The sequence below is a fragment of the Nanorana parkeri genome, unplaced genomic scaffold (genome assembly GCF_000935625.1).
Source record: "Nanorana parkeri isolate BGI_ZX_2015 unplaced genomic scaffold, ASM93562v1 scaffold508, whole genome shotgun sequence".
NCBI classification, from domain to species: domain Eukaryota; kingdom Metazoa; phylum Chordata; class Amphibia; order Anura; family Dicroglossidae; genus Nanorana; species Nanorana parkeri.
Genome location: NW_017306776.1, coordinates 579030 through 600894, shown reverse-complemented (window position 1 = coordinate 600894; position 21865 = coordinate 579030). Strand labels below are relative to the sequence as shown.

At 43.2% G+C, this 21865-nt stretch overlaps 1 protein-coding gene across 1 annotated transcript in view; it reads right to left on the bottom strand.

Moving 5' to 3' along the window:
* The window catches only part of LOC108790872 (testis-expressed sequence 2 protein-like), a 38913-nt gene that overhangs the window by 6880 nt on the left and 10168 nt on the right, over positions 1–21865 (bottom strand). Inside the window, exons 2-8 of the mRNA XM_018561231.1 lie at positions 16634–17974; positions 11287–11487; positions 10367–10670; positions 9608–9846; positions 8091–8237; positions 7838–7937; positions 2456–2588 (exon numbers count right to left, since the gene is read on the bottom strand). Coding sequence (XP_018416733.1) covers positions 2456–2588; positions 7838–7937; positions 8091–8237; positions 9608–9846; positions 10367–10670; positions 11287–11487; positions 16634–17950 — 2441 coding nt within the window. The 5' untranslated portion in view covers positions 17951–17974. The remainder of the gene's footprint in view (positions 1–2455; positions 2589–7837; positions 7938–8090; positions 8238–9607; positions 9847–10366; positions 10671–11286; positions 11488–16633; positions 17975–21865) is intronic.

The window sequence follows — 21865 nt, the reverse complement described above, 5'->3', positions numbered from 1 at the left end:
GGGAGAGAGAGGGAGAGAGAGAGGGAGGGAGAGAGAGAGTGATTGAGGGAGGGAGAGAGAGAGAAAGAGAGAATGGGTATGTAGATGACCTACTATTACTGTCACCAACACAGCAAGGCCCACAAGACTGGAAGTCTGGAAGTGCTGGAGAAATGCAGTGCAGAATGGGCACTACCCATCAACAAAAAGAAAACAAAAGTCATGGTTTTCCAAAGGAAGTACATGTGACGGACCCCCGTACTCAGGATGAGTATGTCCGCCGCTGTCTTCTTCCTTGCTCTGGAGATATTGGAACCAGCTGATCTTTAGCTCCCAGTTTCCCCAGTCCCTGGTCGGGACACGAGTGTAGGTGAAACAAACTCTGATTTATTGAGCAACTGCACAAACTTTTATACAGCAAGTGATGAGATCAGATTATAATCCCATCACATCCACCTTACCCTCCCCAGAAATCCTGTCTTCACAACACCACAGGTGTCCACCTGCTAAATAGCTAAAGACAGCAATAGCAGGAGCCTGGCCAGAATGTCATTGTCCTGAGCTCCCTCAGAGAACAATGGGAGATAACGAGGGATGGTGCTGATAGTCTTTTCATAACCAGGTTACACAGCATAACGCACTCAAACATAACTCAACACCAATACACATTTAACTTATAAACTCATCACCATGTCGTCACAGTACACAAAACAAATCAAGAGTTTATGCTTTACATTAAACGACTTCCCTCTTTATGAATCCAACAGCTACACACACCTCGGCCTAGAAATAAACCAAACAGAAAAGTACAAGCAACTCATAGAGTTCCTGAAAGGCATAGCACATAGAACCTTCTGTCACCAGGATACTACCTAAAACCACCAGTAAGAGTCCGGCTTAAAAGTTTTGACAGTGTCATCATCCCAATCCAACTTTATAGCAAGTATGGGGCTCTGTCACCTACTCAAACCAACCAAACTGGGACTCCAGCCTAAAATAAATATTCCATCTGGAACTCTGCAAGCACCTCCTCCAAGTCCATCAGAGCACCTCTAACAATGCTTGCTAGCAATGCCTTGAGTTGGGCAGATTCCCCCTCGTAGTGCAGAAGAGGGAGCTGTCATACTGTAAACACTTTCAAAACAGCAGCCCCAACTCATATCATCATAAAGCTCTACTGACCAACAGAACCACGCCAAACCATGTGGCCTGCAACAATTCATCCATCCAAAGCTCTCATGAATGCGGCCTGACAAAATATCAAATAAAAGACATAATGAACACTTCCAAAGAAAAATGTCTAAGTGAATGGAGAAATTAAACTAACTATTTACAAGTTACTACAGAACGACTACAAACTGGCCCCATACCTGGAGATAAAACAGGACCCCAAAGACAGATAGACCCTGAGCCTGTACAGACTGAGCACCTACAGCCTTGAAATTGAATCAGTGCAGTGCAGACAGACCTATGAGCCCATTGAAAGAAGACAATGTCAGGGGTGTGATCAGGGGTCCTGGAGGATAAGGTCAACTTCCTGTACAGTGCCCCAAGTACTCAGCATTGAGGGACACTAACTTCCAGAGACTCTCATCCCGGACTTCACTTCTATAGAAGAGAAGAGGAAACTCCACAATTCCCTACTTGGACTTAAACTCCCCCCCTGTATATCATCCCTTACCATGATAATACCCTTGGATTCACCTATTCCCTCCATATTATCTTTTACCTATAATGGTGCTCCAGGATTTGAACTGGCCTAAACAAACTTGTACTTTGCTCCTTCTGAGACACACTTCTAGAGTAAAGCTGAACGCCGGCCTTACCTTCAGTCTTGCAGAGTTGTACCGACTCCTCTCCTGGACTGAAATTGCTTCCTCTGATTTCATTGTACACTGAGAGCTTTTCACAATGTGCATTGGAAGCTGCAGCACGTCATACAGAGCCCGCCCCATTTCCTGGATAGAGGACATCCAGCATCGTCTAGCTCTTTCCTTCACCAGCTTGACTGTCCCTGGCCCACTACCCTTCATTCATTGGATTTCAGGTCTTTCAATCATGGAGGCTCAGCATCCAGCATCACATGTGGGATTTCTAGGACAGTTTTCATGCAAATACAGCCTGCCTAGGAACGCCCACTCCTCCACACTGACACCCACCCATCAAGGCATTTTATTATTTTCATAACTCCACTGCTTGCATCAGGGCTGAGGGCTCTTGAGAGGAGTACAGAGGCAAGGCACTGTGATGTTTTCAGGAAGATATGTACAGCACCCTGCCGGTCCCTCCTACCAGTCATAACCTGCCTTCGTTGCACAGAGAAGCACACAGTGATGATGTCACTGGGTCCAAAATAAGGCATGCAATCAAAACACAAATAAAAAAACTTAAAAAAACGTAATTAACATATTGTTAAAGGGTGAGGGAGGAACCAGGAAAGGTACAGTGTCCCTTAAAGGATTACAAAAAAATGTACCCCTCTCTATGGCTCTTGGGCAGTCCACCGTCCTCCATGGCTGATTCTTTCCCCAGTTTGGATAAGTTCATCTTCGTTTCCAACGTTACTTGTAAAGATCCGCTGTACTTAACTTCCATATCCATCCACAAACCTGAGGACACATTGACATAGACAGAACGGGTACAGTAATGAATATCAAGGAGAGCTTGGAAAGCTCGGAGATTCAACGAATCAGCAGATTGGTACTTTTCTTTCATTCTCCTGAATATATGTATGAGCTTTGTCCAATCTGCCGAGAGCCATGCACTTCATGAATATCAACTGGCTGGTTTCCTAAATTGTGAGGGGTTGTGTCAGCCCCCATCGCGGGATATGGATATCGCGGGATAAAGGATATGTTCTCTTTATATCAAAGTGCATTTACCTTTTTTTAGCCCCTTCCGCAGACCCAATGTTACTCTCCCCTCGCTATTAACAAATGCATGCTTACCTTAAAATTGATGGCCGCCGGAATGGCAACGCTGATTGCTTACATCAAGCTTACATCATTGCTTACATTACAGTCTTCACTGTCCTGACTGTGCTAGCACATTACAGCCACATAGACTTTTATGGGACTGTCTCCCATCATCTCCAGCCTCATGGAAGTCTATGGGCCACTAGTGCACATCCATGGCCAGGATAGTGAAGACTTGACCTAACCTAACCTAAACATCCTCTCTCTCCATGGATGCATTCTTACCTCGATCCAATCGGCGACATTCTGCAGTTTGTTCACATCCAGCCATGTGAACAAACTGTGGAATGGCGGCCATTGGATCAGCATAAGTATGCATCCATGGAGAAGGAGGGTGAGTTAGGTTAGGTCAAAAGGATAAAAAGGATTCATGCATTTGATTTAAAGTGTGTTGTAAATACTTAAAGGAGAACTATGAGGTGAGTGATTTCCACTCATAGTTAGATCCGACCTGTGACAAAGCTGTCACAGGTCAGCTCTATCGATCGGGAAGTGAGCAGAAACATGCCGCCGATCCGCTCACTTCCCGATCGTCTCCCTGCAGTGAGCCGTGACTGTCAATCACCGCTCCCCGAAGGGATTCCCCCCTCTCTCCTCTCCGATCCTCCAGTGCTGACTAAAGGAATGAATGGGGGAGGGGGCGGGCACAGCTGGCTCTGCCTCTAGATAGGCAGAGCCAGCTGTCAGTCACGCAGCTGGGTGGACCTCGACCTCGCAATAGTCCGCGATATACTGAGCTTTGAGTCACGGAGGAGGTTAGTATATGTCCTCCCGGGACCCTAAAGAGAACTATGGGGAAAAACACTTACCCTGTTCTCTTTTAACAATGAATGTGGTTTTGGTTCAGGATACTCCATTTTCAAAATCGATTGTTAAAACCAAACTAAATTTGATCGTGTTTCTAATAACATCATCAAATGTTCTGAACAGATTTTTTATATGAACGTTGGTATGGAAATCTAGCAATGTTTGGCCGGCTTTACTCTTTAACTGCTTGTTAACCCCATTTTACGTCACAAATTTTACACAAGGCGTGCTAAGAGTTAAGGGCGCCCCGAGTCTAATCCATGGATTAAGGCTTTGCCTGTAATTTGTAGTTTGGCCTTCAAAATAACGTATTTCCTGGCGATGCTTTTATTGCTGCTAATATGGGGCACATGGCACTGCCCGATGCCAGCAGCAGCAGCTGCTCCCGACTAAGCCGTGAGATAACACAAGCGCCCTGGCGTTGGTGATAATGCCAGGCGCTGAGGCCACACATATATAGAGATACTTATGTCAGCGGAGGGACCGCCGGATATCACCCTGGAGCAGGAGAGAATCTGTCTGCGTGACATCCAGCTATGGATTGATGACAACGATAGGAATTTACTAACACTGGAGCTGGCAGAATCTGGAGCAGCCATCAACCAATCAGCTTCTAGCTTTCATTTACAAAGCTTAACTGAACAAGCTAAAGAGAGAAGCTGATTGGTTACTCTGCATAGCTGCCCCAGATTCTGCCTGCTTCTCATTGATGGTCTGTCTGCTCCAGTTTTAGTAAATTCCCCCCAAGGCAAACGGTTTGCTGCATAATTATTCTTCAGGGCTAATGCTTTTTTAATGTTTTTGCATACGAATATTTAATATTTATGATTTTTATGCAGCCACCAATATACCATTTATATACACCTAAAGATGGGTGTAACATGGGACATGGTCAGAAACATGCGACCTGAGCACTGCCAGGTACAGTTCTTTAGTCCTGTGTAAGCCGTGACTTTTTTTTTTTAACTGGACTACACACAGGGACTTTACCAGCAGCAGATTGGGCCTGTTATACAGCGCACCTGTTACTTTGCCCTGTTGGGGTATTTAATTGGGTTCCTTCAATTGCTTTGCTGAATAAAGAATATTGACACAGTGCTTTGTCATCCTCCCATCACCTCCTCCTTCCCTCCCCTCTTTAACTACTCTGTACAAAGTTTCAATTAGAGAGAGGCTGTCTGAAATGTAACACTGCTGTCTCTTTGGAAAATCCATAATGCCATTTTTATGTATTGATTATTTATTTGTAAAACATTGCCAATTTGCACTGTTTGCAATACTTTAGCTTTATATGTTTACAGATGTCACAGTGAGACATTGTCTGTTTGCATAGTATTAGCATAGTATATATTATACACCGATCAGCCGTAACATTATGACCATGACCACTGAGAGGTAAAGTGAATAACACTGATTGTCTGGTTACAATGTCACCTGGAAGTGGGGGGGGGGGGGGTATATTAGGCAGCAAGTGAATATTTTGTCCCTGAAGTAGATGTGATGGAAGCAGGATAAGGTAAGGATATGAGTGACTTTGACAAGGGCCAAATTGTGATGATGAGACGACTGGGTCAGAGCAACTCCAAAACTGCAAAACTGCAGTTCTTGTGGGATGTTCCCAGTGCTATTTCCGAACGAGAGTCATTGTAGTTTGGGGCTGCGTGGCCACAGACCGGTCAGAGTGCCCATGCTTCAAAATTCAATATGTCCCTGACCGGAAAAACCCCAATAACAGGATGGGTGCAGCGATGACAGCAGATGCCTCCGCAAATCACATGAAACCAGCAGAAAGTCACTCGCACTCCAACGTGATGCCCAGTCAATCTTTTTATTGACTAAGGCATAACTTCTCCAAGCGACGTTTCGAAACCCAGTGGTCCCTTCATCAGGCAAACAGAAAAATCTCAGTTCTTGTGGGATGTTCCCAGTGCTATTTCCGAATGAAAGTCATTGCACTTTGTAGTGTTTGGGGCTGCGTGGCCACAGACCAGTCAGGGTGCCCATGCTGACCCCTGTCTACCAATAAAAGTGCCTACAATGGGTACGTGAGCATCAAAACTGGACCACAGAGCAATGGAAGTAGGTGGCCTGTTCTGATGAATCACATTTTCTTTTACATCATGTGGATAGCTGTGTGCTTGTGTTTCACTTACCGGGGAAAAGATGGCACCAGGATGCACAATATGAAGAAGACAAGCCGGTGGAGGCAGTGTGCTGCTTTGTTCAATGTTCTGCTGGTAAATCATGGTAAATCAATGGTTCTACCATTCACATAGATGTTACTTTGACACATACCACCGACCTAGACATTGTTGCTGACCAAGTACATGAATGGTTTGAGGAACAGAACAATGAGGTGTTGACTTGGCCCCCAAATGATCCAGATATCAATCTATCAAGCATCTGTGGGATGTGCTGGATAAACAAGTCCAATCGATGGAGGCCTCACCTCGCTACCTACAGGACTTAAAGGATTTGATACTGACGGCTTGGTGCCAGATACCACAGCATAGCTGCTATAGGTCTAGTGGAGTCCATGCCTCAATGGGTCAGGGCTGTTTTGGTGGCAAGCCTAGTCAGTATCAGGCGGGTGGTCATAACGTTATGGCTTATCGGTGTATAGTATATAGTAACTGTGTGTGTGAGACTTGCATATTGTGCATATGTAGTGGTGCCATGTGAAAAATGTGCAAGTTTTTAGGATTCTTTAGTTGCTCTCTTTGCCTTTGAACATTTCTTCAGCCTTTATACATTTCTACAGACTTTATACATTTCTACAGACTTTATACATTTCTACAGACTTTGTACAGTCCTTTCTGAAATGTGCAAAGCCTGAGGAAGAGATCTAAGGAATCGCGAAAGCTTGCAACTTTAATGACCTAACTTAGGCAATAAAGGATTTCACTTAAACCCCAAACTTTCAGCACTAATTGATGACTAATATGGTACATTACTCTACTACCGCAAGATGAAAAAAAAAAGTTATAATTACAATTCAAACCATTAAAATGGCTGAAAATAACCTCTATTTTCCCTTTACCGGCTGTAGCCTTCTCAGGCTGGCATCTGAGCAACCCAACTATTTACATTCAGTGATGACTTCAAGCCAAATGAAGGAGATAATGGTTCTTCTCCTATTGTTCTGCACTGCCAGCTTCCACAAAAGCCATTCCACTCTAATGAGAATGTAAATCGCTCACTCTGATAGACCAGAAATAGACTCACACAGCTTCTTCCATCGCCATCCATGCTCCAGAGGGTTAAAGGGCTCATGTCAGCTAAGCTGTATCAAGGTATACAGCCTTAATGGAAAACTGTAATGGTTTTATCAAATGCTATTCTAGTTTTTTTTAAGTAGAGCCCCCCAAGTGGATGACATTTAGTTTTATAAAGCACTGAGTATCATCAACATTTACCAAGACTTTTTTCTCCATTAAATATAGTTCACAAGGAATGATTGACATTAAAGGGCTGTGAAACATCTCCAACCTTACAGAAAAGGTCCAGCGGAATGTGAGTGACTAATATCTATCTATCTATCTATCTATCTATCTATCTATCTATCTATCTATCTATCTATCTATCTATCTATCTATCTATCTATTCTTCCTGCTTATTTTGATAATCTATTTCTCTCTCTCCCCTTCTATCATCCCTTATTCTATCTATCTATCTATCTATCTATCTATCTATCTATCTATCTATCTATCTATCTATCTATCTATCTATCTATCTATCTATCTATCTCTCTCTCCAGCCATCTATCTATTCTTTCTCTTTCCATCATCTATCTCCTTCTCTCCTTCTGTCATCTCTCACTCCCTCTATCATCTGTATCTATCTATCTATCTATCTATCTATCTATCTATCTATCTATCTATCTATCTATCTATCTATCTATTCTGTCTCTTTCCATCATCTATTTCTTTCTCCCCTTCTGCCATCTCTCACTTCTACTATCGTATCTATCTATCTATCTATCTATCTATCTATCTATCTATCTATCTATCTATCTATCTATCTATCTATCTCTCTATCTATCTATTTCTTCCTCTTTATTTATCTATGAAGCTTACCTCTCTCATTCACACTGGGGTTGGAGGTAGACAGTATCTGAGGAAGTGATGTCCCCATATCCAGTCCTGTTAGGGTCAGTTCATTCATAAAGTTTGGCAGCTGGGAGACAAGAGCAGACAATATGTCAGACACAGTTTTCTTTCTATGGTCAGGCAGCAGCCTCACAAAGACTTTTCTATCCAACAAAATACATGTTCTGAGCAGCGGTCAGCTAGGGCTAAATTGAACAATGAGTTGTAGTGAAAGTCCCACCTTGATTTTTGTTAGCTTTTTCTGGATTTTATTGGCCACTATGTCCTCCCAGTATTTCTCTCGGAGGAAATCCCAGAAGATACGCCCGATATAGGCGTTTACCCAGAACACATTGGGGCTGCTGGAGAGAGCGCGCTCCAAGAACTGCTGTGTGGATGAGCAAAGACATTCAGTTAGGTCATAAAAATATCAAGAGCCACGCCACCTGTGTCCAGGCAATTACTTCAAAAATCTTTGGCGCAGTTACACTTATATTGTACCTTGGCCTGTCCCCAGCCCCCCTGCAAGTTTTATACTCACCTGTCCCCGATTCTGTGAGATATCGTCCATTAGGCAGCATACCATCAACAATGACCACCAATAAAATTTAAGTTTGTAAATGTACTGCCCACCTTGCTCCATCATCAGCTTATATAGGCTCCTGAATTATTCTCATGGGATATTTAAGTGCTCAGTTTTCATGGAGCACCCTTGAGGCAAAGTGATGGTACCGCCGGAAAGTGGGCAGAAGCCAAGGTTGGGGGTATACATTTTTATTTTTGGAAGCTATTTTAAAGCATTTTTTATTTGTTGGGCGGTCAGTCCGTGTGTCTGTGTGAGCATGTCATGAAGTATATATGGAGGATGTCATTGCTGGCCTTTGCTTTTGAACATGTTAGCTGCCTAGCTGTCATGTTAATGCTTTGGCTCATGCTTTGCTCTGCAAATACTGACTTTCAGAACCTAGCTCTGCTCCCTTTATTTAGCTCCCTAATGGCTTATTGCAATGATCAACAACCTCGTTAACCAGTAGCAAAGTTGATAGGTTAAGGCTCTCGAACTGGACTACTCAAAATTTGCTTGGCAGAACAAATAGGATCTAAAAGACCAGGGTGCTCTATAAGAAACCACTCACAAGAAATGTAGATATCTAGATTTGATAGCCATGAAAGGCATATATTTAATTTGTTTTTGTCAATCGCAGGTTTGCTTTAATATTACTTACATTTTAACTATAGATGAGTCACAATTTTAGTTTTGTAATGTTTTTGTAGAAACACTCTATCCACACCTAATATATGGGTTTTGTGCAGTTACTTGCCACCTCAATCACTTGCTGGCTTCTTATATCTCTCAGGGCTTCAAATTAAGAGAAATGCCCACCAGAGTTCTTATTCCTGCCCAACCCATGTGGCCATCATAAATCCAAATGATGGTGACATTTTACTCAATAAATTCTTCACAGCGTGGAAAAAAATAGGTTTCTTGGTGGTAATAGAGTGAAACCTATACTGTGGACTTGTAGAAGAGGAGAAGGCACAGACTACTGCAGGTGAATGTAGGCATTCGTGTTCCTAAGAGAGATAAGAAGGGTTCAGGTGATTCAACTCACCAATGCCCATCCCATACAAACAGATTTGAGAGAAAAAAGTAAACAAGAGTATACAATTCCATTAAAATAGACACTGGGGGGCTGGATGACACCCTAAAAACCCTTATATATATAACTGGCTGAAAAAAGAAAAACACAAGATCACCTTTCTCCGAGGGGTGGGACTGCTGGTTCTGCTCTGATGAGGACTGGCGGCGGGACTTATGGTCTCTGTTGGGATGAAGTGGGAAATGTATCTGTTGTAGTCCAAAAGGATATTCTGCTTGACGTTCCCTGATACGTCTTTGGGTTTTAGCAGATAAGGAATATCCTCTGTACTCTCCATACTGCTATTACTGGTTCCCCCCAAGCTACCTGAGCTGGACAATGGATGAGGTCCAGATCCTGAAGAAGAAAAAGAAGATGAAGAAGTAGAGGAAGAATAAAAATAAGGTATATAAATGCATTTTATTCCAGCCAAATTTTTGGTTTGTGTTGGATATAGTGGCAAAGGATTGCAACACCTGTTAGGTTCGTACTACTATTCAGGGCTACGTTGGCTAATCCTTCAATGTCTATTGCTTTACTTTTTATTGCTTTTTACAGCTCTGTTACAAAAACTAACAGGGTTATTCACAAAAGGGTGAAGAGTTGGCAGAAGGCAGGAGAAGGGAACAATCTAGGACAACATAGCTGAACTGGAAAGTGAGCTGAATTGGAGAATTTTTCCAAATCAGCTATTTTGTTCACTTCTCCTGCCTTCTCCAAACTCTTCACCCTTTTGTGAATAACTCTGTAAGACTGGTTGCTAGAAGCAGTTCATTTGAAATACTTTGATGACGAAGCCCAGAGAATATTCTAGGGCATATTTCTACTACACATAAAAAAGAAATAATGAAAAACCTGTGAATAAGCATGAAAATACCTGTTCTGCTGTCGCTTCTAGTGCCATCTTGTCTTCCTGCCATGGACCCTTGGATGACTTGGAGCAGATGTTGGTACCACTCTTCCTTGCCTCTCCCTGTCCTCCCAAACAGATATAAAGTCCCAGCTTTGAAGTCCCCTGCGATCTTCTCAGAGTCCTCTCTGTCCTGCCTTGGAGATTCTCCACCATCCTTGTCCCCTTTTTCTTGGCTATTAAGATCTTCAGAGCTGCACAGCTCGATGCATATAGGGTATTTCTTGTTCCATAGTCTCTTCTTGGCCAGCCCATATGGAAACAGAAATACCTGCAGAAATTATAATAATGACATGCTGTATCTTCAAACCTATGGCAGTGAAAAACAGGACACAGCCCTACTCCACCCAATCCCCAATAAATTGGCTATACATAGACATGACACAATCATTTTTGAAAAAACACCACTTCTCTATCGAGTAAATGATGATACAACCTGAGAAAACTGTAAAAGCTTGGTGATACTGTACGTATTTATCATCATCTTATTTTTTATAAGAGTTGATATATGCTCCATCTGCCAAAGAACACCCAACACAATTTACAAACAATTAGACCTTCAGATATACGGTGAAAACAGGAGTTCTCCTGTTACAACACAATAGAGTTGTTTTAGTAGATATACGTTCACCCCGAAAACACACTAGACCTTCTCACTGGATTCAGTGCTTGGGCCTAAGTGGCCATTTTCCAAGCCCAAACATTGTCACCGGAGAAGGAGGTAAATTCCAACACCATCCAAAAAGGCACTTAGAAAGGATTTGGTCTCCTAGGCCTGAGAGTGGAACAGAGCAGCAGGGGAATGTAGAGAAGTGAGTATAACCAGATTGGGGATGGACTTAAAGTCCCTTTAAGTAATGAAACAATTAACATGCATATGCTCTTACCTGAGCACCGGTCAAGTCACAGGTCTCATGAATGACGAATGCAACCTCTGGGATCTCCTCTCCAAAGGTAGACCTTCGAGGCAGATTGCTCTTTGGATAGCTACGTTTTAAGGTCGTCCCTTCCAAGGATACAAACACGGAGTGCGTGAGAGCAGGGTGATACGTCTCAGGGTCATAGGAAAATATCTCATTCATCCAGCCCTGGTGCCAAAGAAAGACAATTTTCAATCATGATTTTGAATTAGCTAATTGGTAAAACAGAGCCAATCGTCTCTTGTTATAATCTATGCCCCAACAACGTTGAACATTTTCCCCTGTGGGTTGTTTTTGTCTTCTATTTTATTATGCCGGCTATATTCTATGGACAGCTCAGCTGTAAACAGCCAGAGATGGGTTGGTTCTGGAAGACAGCTTCTGAAGTTCGACTTGAAGGCCAGTTACCTTATATGAAAACAAGCAACTACAGATGAATGAACAGATCCACTAGGTTTGAGATCTGAGCAGACCAGAACATTTTTTTTTTTAGAACAGAAGAAACAGTTTCTTCCCTTAATGATACCAGCCAATCATATAAGGGACATGGGCTGATAACCCCTCACCAGAAAATGTACTAGGTTTTCTAGTTATTATTTTTACGTATTTATATAGTGCTGGCAATTTAGGCAGCCCTTTACCTCTACACTCTAGTTTAGTTGAGAACATTTGTTACAATTTTATTGCTGTCTGTGTCTTTGTAAAGCTGGCCATACCACTTACAACCATCGCACGACTTTCGTTGTGCGATGGTTGTAAGGTAATTAAAATCTTGTACGATTTGCCTATCTTGGACAGGCAGATCGTACTTGCGATCATCGCTGAGCGGAGGGCTTCCGATTATTCCAATGCTGAGCGGGCAATGTGCGCTTCCGCACACTGGCCCGTTCAGCATTTTTCTTCCGAGTACGCCACTAACCCGCCGAAAATCTTACGATTTTTGGCAGGTTTTCAAGCGTGCTCGGAAGACAAAAGACGTGCGACCGTACAGTAGAAACGGTCGCACGCCTTCCATACACCTGCCGATTATCGTACGATCGCGGGATCACCCGCGATTATCGTATGATAATCGGCAGGTGTATGGGCACCTTTAGGGAGATTCACCCTCTCTATTTGTCCTGGTGATCATTATTACTAAAAAGTGAAAGAAAATCCCACATCATGTGTTGCTACCAGAACAGGAATAGATGGTAAATCTTTCAATGCTGACTACCAGGGACTTCTGAAAGAAAGAAAGAAGGAATATACACAATGTGAAGCTGAATTCAAGAACACAGAGGCTGATCTGTAACTTAAAGTGTACATTCACTGCCCAGATAAACTTTAGGTCCCTGCAACCCGCTGCCCCCCACTCCGCAATATAATACGTCAATTTTTTTTTCCTTTTGATAAAATTGTTTTGTTTGGCGCTGCCCTCCTCTACCCTAGGTGAGAATAGCGTGTCCCTGCTCCTGCACATCCTAGGATATCCCCATCACATATTCCAGGAAGCTGCAGGAGCTGGGACTCACACCAGCCTGCTGTCTTACCCATCAGAAGATGGAAGAGACAGCCAGCTCTCGAAGACAATCGGAGAAGAAGATGAAGGCCCATGCTGTGGCAGCAGATCACAGCAGGACAACTCTGGATTCACTGCACAGGAAAGCATGTCTTCTGCTTAGAGCCTAACATAAAAGCTAAGAGGGGATATGGAAAAAAGGTGAAGAGCTGGATGAAGTTCATCTTTAGAGAGCTGTGGATGCTTGGAACATGCTGGACTTCATACGGGGGTCAGCAACAGTAAGTGAATGTAAACATGCTTGGGATAAAATAAATAGGTCTATATTCTTATTGGTATTAATGGGTTTTTTTTGCCATCCATCTTCTTTGTTACTATTTAGAATTATGTCAATGGCATATTCATTGATTCAACTTACAGTGTATTACACTGTCTGTTCAGGGGCAGGAAAACAGAAAAAGACTCACATTAATTACGCCAACCATCACATGGGCAATGTCAGTGAGACAAATATAGAATTACTCAATACTTGTCAAAATCTCAGTTTCCCCCATACCCACCACGTGCACTGTGGATATACCCGATGTTCATACATGTCTGTAATCTGCTAATTTATTACATTGCTGAGATGCCAAAATAAACTTCCCAGCTACAATTACAGACATCGCTCAACATAAGTTTAACAAAAACTCTAGCTCATGGCAGTCACATGATGGAAGAAGGAAAAGTGTAGACCTATTGCGCGCTTGGCATCTACTGCAACCAATCATAGTCTTCCTTCATGTCTTTCCTAGTAGGAAATCTGGACCCTGATTGGTTGCTGCGGATTTCCTGGCGGGTGGATTGCCCTGCCTGCTCCTCCTCCATAGCATTGTTACTACAGTACATGGGTACATGCCTAAAAATTGCAACCTGGGGCTTAAGAAAAAAACAGGAAACATGTTTCTAATTAAATTTAAATTGAACATGTGATTTGCCAATGCCCAACTTCCAAGTAACAGCACTGTCCATGTGAGAGAGAAAGTCACATGCTCTTCCATACCCGGAAGTTCTGGCTGTTCCTCTTCCCTCCCACTGGCTCATCAGAGTGGCAGGGAAGCAAAGGGAAGTTAAGTATAATGTGTTGGGGGAATGGGTATTAAATTGGACCATTTGCTTTGCTTTGGATATGCAAGGTATAGTTTTTAATTAAAGCTGAACTCCAGACACATATAAAAGACCCAACTCTGTATTATTAATACAGAACTTTTTTTTTTAATACAAGCAGTTTAAGGCCCCCTTCACACGGCTGGTCCGCATTCTATGGGCAGCCGTGTGTAAATGGATGGGCGTCCATTTACACCTGGTTACCCCCGACTCCAGCCAGGTCCGGAAAAACTAATGGATCAGAGATCCATTTCGCCAGACTGGGGGTAATCTGATGTAAACGGACACATGTCCCTATACATCCGACTCCCCATAAACTGACATGGGGTCCAGTAGTTGCAGTTTTTTCCTCCATCACAAGACAGAGAAAAAAACTGTATGGACACGAATGTTACAGCGGTGACATTCGCTCCATACTGCTCTGATCAGGAGGAAATCCATGCACGGACCTTCTCCTGATCAGCCCATGTAAAAGGGGCCTAAGTCCCTTAATTTGACCGGTTATCGGCCTTTTGCAATCCATTGTACAGCAGAGCTCAGACCAGAGGGAGAAGCAGCACAGGGAGCAAATTAGTTGTGCTGCAGTGCTAAAAAAGAGCATGCTGATAGGAGGAAACAGCAGAGCGACAGAGAGATGAGCTAATCAGTCTGCTGCTTCTCCTTTCACTGTCCTACGGGGCGGGTACAGCTGGCTCTGCCTCGAGATAGGCAGAGCCAGCTGTCACTCATGCAGCTGGGCGGATCCAGACATAATTGTCGGGATCCGCTTCAGCTGTGGCCTCTCAGTATACCGTGAGCTGCAGCTCGTGGTATACTGAGCCTAGGGTGACGGGAGGACGCTAGTTTGTATCCTCCCGTTACCCTAAGGAGAACTATGGGGAAAAGCCCTGACCCCACAGTTCTCCTTTAATGGGATTTCCGGTACTCGATATTTGGTATCGGCGAGTACCAAAAAAATATATCGGTACTCATACTCGATACCGAAGTACCGATATCTGTGCATCCCTGATATATACATGTATATATGCTGTGTATTTAGCTGGTCGCCTGGTATTCAGCTTGACGTTTGAAGTTCATCCACCAAGCTTATTACTCATCAAACGTTTTATGTCTGAATATTTGTATTGCTAGCCATACACGCAACAATACAAAATCTTTCAAAGATTCAATTGTTTCAGCATTCTTTTAGGCTGGGTTTACACCTGGGCGGAATATGCGTTTTTACCGCACGTTTGGAAGCTCTCTTCCCCCCAGGTCTCCTACCTTGGGTGTGTGTTGTGTCTCTCTATATTACTTGCCGCGATTTGCGGTAAAAGAAACGCGCGACAAACGCAAATACGCCCCAAAGAAGCTCCTGTACTTCTTTGGGCGTAGGGCGTTTTTCATCGGGTTCTACGTGCTGTAAAACGCCCAGGTGTGAACCAGGCCTTATATAAAATACATCTTTTGGTAAATCCAAGATCTAATTTGAGTAGATTTTCCTCCAGGATCAGACATTCCTGCTCAATAAAGACAACCCCTCATCGATTCAAGGGCCCTACGAAGTACAATTGCTTTCTGGAAGATGCATTTCTTCCCTAAGACATTTGTCATGATCATATTGTTACATGTATAGTCAGCATAGGAGTACTGTATAACCCCAGCATGCACTGCCTCCTCACCCAAGCTAATTCATATTGTACTGTATACATTTTAGAACTGGAATTCCCTCTTCTGTGATCCTGTTCTTAATGCAGCTTGCAATGAGGGAACATCTCATAATATATGTTGGCAGCACACTGTGTACCCTGATCTCAAAGTCGCCCCTATCTGCAGTGCCAACAATAGAGGCACCCACCCACCTCCGCAGCTGTTCCGAACAATTGTTAAATTGCATTTCACAGAGGAGGCGGTGAAGAGATTGAAAGTGTGCAGTCATGAAGGGAATGACTATTCGCCAAACTATATTTCATGTTCCACAGGAAGAACTGCTTTGTGGGCACTTTATTATAAGAGAAGGTGTCCATCCACGACACAGAAGACACATGCACTGCAGCTGATGCTCACATCTGTGACTTCTAGGGCACATACTGGGGCAGCTGTACACTAAATGGTCAAAAGTTTGTGGACACCTGACCATCACACCTACCTATATTATTATGTTTTAGACAATTGTGCTCTTCCAACCTTGCGGAAACAGTTCGGTGAAGGTCCTTTTCTATTCCAGCATGACCGTACCCCTGTGTACAAAGCCAGCTCCAAAAAAACATGGCTTGGTGGGTTTGGTGTGGGGGAACTTGAGTGGCCTCCAGAGATCTCTGAGCTCAACCTAATAAACACCTTTTGGATAAATTGGTTTGCCATTTGCTAGTCAGGTCTTATCATCCAACATTGGTAACTGACCTTACATATGTTCTTTTGGCTGAATGGACACCAATTCCCACAAACACACTGCAAATTCTTGTGGAAAACCTTCACAGATGAGTGGAAGCTGTTATAGCATCAAAGGCAGGGCTTTGGGGTGGAATATATCACATGCTCATAGGATTACAAACAATACACTAAAATACGGCATAAAATGAATCCTGTATTACACTGTTATAGAGTTAAGACTGTATAGTACTGTACTTATTAACATTTTCACAAACATGAAGATGTTGTGCTGTCACCTTTTGCTTCAGTATAGCGTACCTGTAAGACACAGGGTTCCTGGACCTTCTGAGTTGCCAATTGGAATTTCGAACTTTCCCGCAGGCATCGCTTATGTCTGGAGGAGTAAGAAGGCTTCGGGACCAACAAGAGCACCATAAAAAGTCCCAGGAGAAAGCCACTGGTAATACCCATGATGAGCCCAGATATATAGGCTGGCAGGGGCCAAATGAAGAAGTTGTAAGCTAGGATTGCTACGCAGACCAGGGCACTGCATGGCACATCATTGTTATGGTGAGGCGATTGGCAAGTGGTGGCAGGCTCCAATAAATCCTGATCTTCTAATACTACATCATTGCCTAGTTCTACGACTTGGATCATGTCGCCATAGGAGCAGATCTTATACTTGCAGCAGCTTTTAGGTGTCTCTCTCGGAACACTTCTCGGATTTTCCATAAACTCCAGGCTTTCACTTTCTTCTAACTTTCCATAACTTGGAAAAATGTTCTTTGTATCAAAAAAACCCTGGTCCCGCTGTTGACTTGTTGGGGACTCCTGGCTGGCAAACATTGGGGGTATAGTTCTATATTTAGGGCTTGGGCTTGTCTCCTCACCTATAATTTTGCTAAGCATGCTTAAAGGTTCTTGCATGGCTTCTGACAACCTCCTCTTGGTGTCCTCCAGCTTGGCTTCTACTTCCTGTACGTTGAAAAACATACCTTTGCTTTCGCAAGGTGACAAACTAGGCGAAGACGGAGCTGTCCTAGAGTCTCCATTTTTGCTCTTAGGCTGGGTTATTTGTTTCCACAGATGGACATTCAGTTTAGAGTCTGACTTGGACTGTGATACCTCTGGTTCCAGTCTGGAAATTTCAGTGGAAATAGACTTGACCAGATTGACAAAGGGGTGGGTTTTGTGAGGAGACGGATCCTTGGGATCAATTTCAGTAGAGACAGACTTGACTAAATTGATGAGAGGTTTTGAAGAGGGTGAGCTTGGCATCAATGGAGAACTACATCTCTGAGTCTCGCCGGACAGCAGAACATCACCTCCACACTCAAAGGCAGCTAGAGCTAGCTCATCAACCACAGTTCCTTCTTTCCCTGTTGGCTGTCCATACAAAGGAGCTCTGGCTTTGTTGGGTATCGGATTTGCCAGCAAGGCCTCCTCTTCATCTTGATCCAGGGTAAATATGAGATCACTCTCTTCTAACTCCTCCCAGTTGTCTTCACTGTGTACTTTGGTCAACTGGATAGTAATGCCTTGGTGGGTCTGCTGTAAAATCTTCCCTTGGCTGGGACCTTGAAAGGAATGGGGGGATCCAGTGGACGCGCTACTAAGCTTCCCTGAGTTAGACATTCTTCACAGCATGTTGTTTTCTCTCTAGGATATAAAACAAAATAAAAATGAATACATGTGTTTGTTCCTTGGACAGAAAGTGATGGGAAAGCCAAACATTTTCAGTTGTCATCTGAACAGTAGGTGGCTGGGGGAAGTCCTCCAGTAGGGGCATCTGTTTTTGGGACAACTGTCTAAGAGGGGATTAACCCTTACTTGACAAAAATATTATTTCAATTCTTGTTGTGTCTCCTAACTAGGATTCCAACATTTCCTTAAACTAACTACAACAAAAAAAGGGAGCAGCTCTTTAAATTTAGATGCAGCCACCCTGCCCTAATCAGGAGCAACTCTTTAAATTTAGATGCAGCCACCCTGCCCTAATCAGGAGCAACTCTTTAAATTTAGATGCAGCCACCCTGCCCTAATCAGGAGCAACTCTTTAAATTTAGATGCTGCCACCCTGCCCTTTAGCAGGAGCAACTCCTTAAATTTAGATGCAGCCACCCTGCCCTAATCAGGAGCAACTCTTTAATTTTAGATGCAGCCACCCTGCCCTAATCAGGAGCAACTCTTTAATTTTAGATGCAGCCACCCTGCCCTAAGCTGGAGCAACTCCTTAAATTTAGTTTTGCAGGGCTGTAGCCAGCCTAGGCTGAGTGCATAGTTCTTCTGTTGGTGGGTTGCCCCTAAGCTTACTTCTGCTTCGTATCCTCAGCAAACACTGAGATATGACTTCTCACTCCCTCCCCTATATCATTAATGAATAGGTTAAAAAGCATGGGACCCAGCATCGAACCTTGGGGTACGCCACTCACGACCCCTGCCCAGTCTGAGAAAGTGCCATTAACTGCTACCCTTTGTACACGTTCTCGTAGCCAGTTTTCTATCCACGTGCACACTAATTCATCAATGCCCATACCCCTTAGCTTGTATAACAAGCGTTTATGTGGCACAGTATCAAATGCTTTGGCAAAGTCCAGGTACACTACGTCCATTGTCGTCCCCCCCATCCAGCTCTCTGCTTACCTCTTCGTAAAAGGTCAGCAGGTTGGTCTGGCAAGAACGATCCTTCCTAAATCCATGTTGCCCATCACTTATTATATTATGGTCCCGGACAAATTCCACTAAGTAGTCCTTAATAATTCCTTCTATCAGTTTACACACTATGCATGTTAGACTAACTGGTCTATAGTTCTCCGGTTGGCATTTTGACCCTTTCTTGAATATAGGTACCACATTTGCCTTTCGCCAGTCTCCTGGCACTCTACCAGCCATTACTGATTCCTTAAAAATGAGGAACAATGGTCTTGTTATCTCCTTGTTCAATTCTTTGAGTACCTTGGGGTGTAGATTATCAGGTCCTAATGCTTTATTTGCATTTAGTAGTTTGAGCCTTTGTTGTATCCCCGATTCGGTCAACCATTCCGGTGTATTTCCTGTTAAATTATGTGTTTTATCCTGTACATTAAACCCGTCTGTTTCCTTGGTGAATACCGACGAGAAGAAAGTATTTAGCGCCTCGGCCCTCTCCCTGTCGCTTGTGAGTAGTGAACCATTTATGTCCTTTATTTGGCCTATCTGTTCCTTTCTCCCCTTTTTACTGTTTATGTACTGAAAAAGATTTTTGGGGTTCTTTTTACTAACTTCGGCGATATATTTTTCACATTCAGTTTTGGCTGACCGCACTGCCAGTTTACATATTTTATTAAAATCTTTGTAGTTTAGGAATGACGATACTGTCCCCTCCATTTTATACTTAGTAAATGCTAGTTTTTTGTCCTTAATGTGTTTCTTTACCGATTTACTTGTTTTCGATCTTTTACATTTGTTCCCCAGCGGTATACACCTGGTTATAGCATTTTTTAGTTTGTTCTTGAAACAGTCCCATTTCTGGTCCAAGTTTAGTTTATCAAATAAGTTATCCGAATCGATTTCACCCACTATATTACGCAGTTTATCAAAGTTCGCCTTCCTGAAGTTTAGGCTTCTTGTCCGCCCATCCCCCTCCCCTTTCTTGCAATCGATATTGAAAGCAATCACCTTGTGATCACTATTGCCCAATGTCTCCCCGATTACAACATCCTCGATTAGCTCCGTATTGTTGGTGATGATCAGATCTAGGATTGCATTTTCCCTGGTCGGGACCTCAACCATCTGATCCATGAAATTGTCTCGCAACATATTAAGAAAACGTGCTGCCTTAGCCGATTTGGAAGTTGTTCGGGTTGTATGTGAATATTGAGGTTATTTTTAGCATATATACATACACCCCCCCCCCTTCTTGCCAGCCTGTCCCTCCTGAACAGGTTGTACCCTTCTATGTTAGTAGCCCAATCATGTGTGTCGTCTAACCATGTTTCTGCTATTCCTACTATATCATAGTCCTCCTCGAGTAACATAACTTCAAGGTCTTCTATTTTATTTACCAGACTTCTAGCATTGGTGAACATACATTTAATTTTTGTACATTTACTGGTTAAACGTTTGATCCCCACCTGCTCTCTAGTACGGCTTTTATATCTCCCTTTTATGGGGAAAGTCCCTGGAAATAGTGGAGAAAATACAATGATGTTGATTGATGAAAATGGTGTCTCCTTGGCCAACCACAATGAGGTTTATTGCCAGTGGTTCATGCTGGGAGGAGACTTATATTTTTTAGAGAACCTTCTGGAGGCTCTCTTCCTCCCAGGTCTCCTACCTTGGGTGTGTGTTGTGTCTCTCTACATTACAGGTCTGCTGCCTGGAGAAGGCCCATGTGCTTACAGAAGACAGGCCCGAATCTGAGGCCTAAGTTCTGACTGACGTGCTGGAGGTTGTTTTCAAGAAGGAGCTGATCTTAGGAGAGAGCACCATGAGGAAACTTTAGCTACTGGAAGTGCCTGAGAAGCTGGAACTTGGCTTGGACCTTGCAATTGTCTTGCCTGGGGAGTTTATGCTACAGCTGCTTACAGTCCAAGGTCCAAGAAACCCAGGGATTTTTTACTTGAGAAGCCTGTAGGTGTGAATTTGGAGCCTGCCATGTTCTTCAGTGGTCCTATGCCCTAACCCTCTCTCTCTCTAGAGTCTATGATGACAAATAAACTCTTTATGCATTCCAAAGGTGACTGTTTCCCATCTGTCCCTACTATAACTCAAGTACCTAACCCTGAGGAGAAATGTCAGCCCACCTGACCTCTAGGGGTATCTAATAGCCTCTAGGGGCAAAGTAAAACCTTTACTTGAAAAACCAGTGCCTACAAATAATAATCCCCAGCAGCTTGCTATGTAAAGCCAAGGACCGTTAATCTCTACCCCATCCACCAAAGTTCTGCATAGTCTCCAACCCATGACCATACCTGGGCCCATACCACACCCACCCTTTTATCTGAAATCTGACTATTGCCAGGCAAAATCAAAGTAGATTTGGGGTGGCCTATGTTTTCAGGCATCAGGCGCACTTTAAACTGAACGCTGGAAAATTACATTATTTTTTTAATTTGTTTTTCTCTCTTCTGCCAGTGAAGCATTTCAAGCAACCCTCGATCATGCTGACTTCTGCTACTGCCCGACTGCATTCCATATTCACTTTTAAGTTGTCTTCCTCTGATCTTCTGAGTCAGTGTGGTGCCTTTAGTTCCACATTCTGAATTTTGATTGTTAGGCCGGCATTAAGTCTGACTGCACTACTTCAGAGGCTTATGTTGTCAGTGGTGGGAAAAGCTCCTGTGTAACCCTTTCACACTTCCAGCACACTAGATCCATCCCATCAAATTAACCTATGAGCTGTAACTTTGGAAGAAAAAAATAAAAATTAACTGATATGTTATTTCTCATACCAGGTTCACCAAATGCCATCAGCTGTAGAATTACCATAACTATACAGAACATCCCTTCAAAAAAATGTCTTGAGGTAGGTACAATGGAGGATAGAAGGGAATAGTGTGTGTGTGTGGG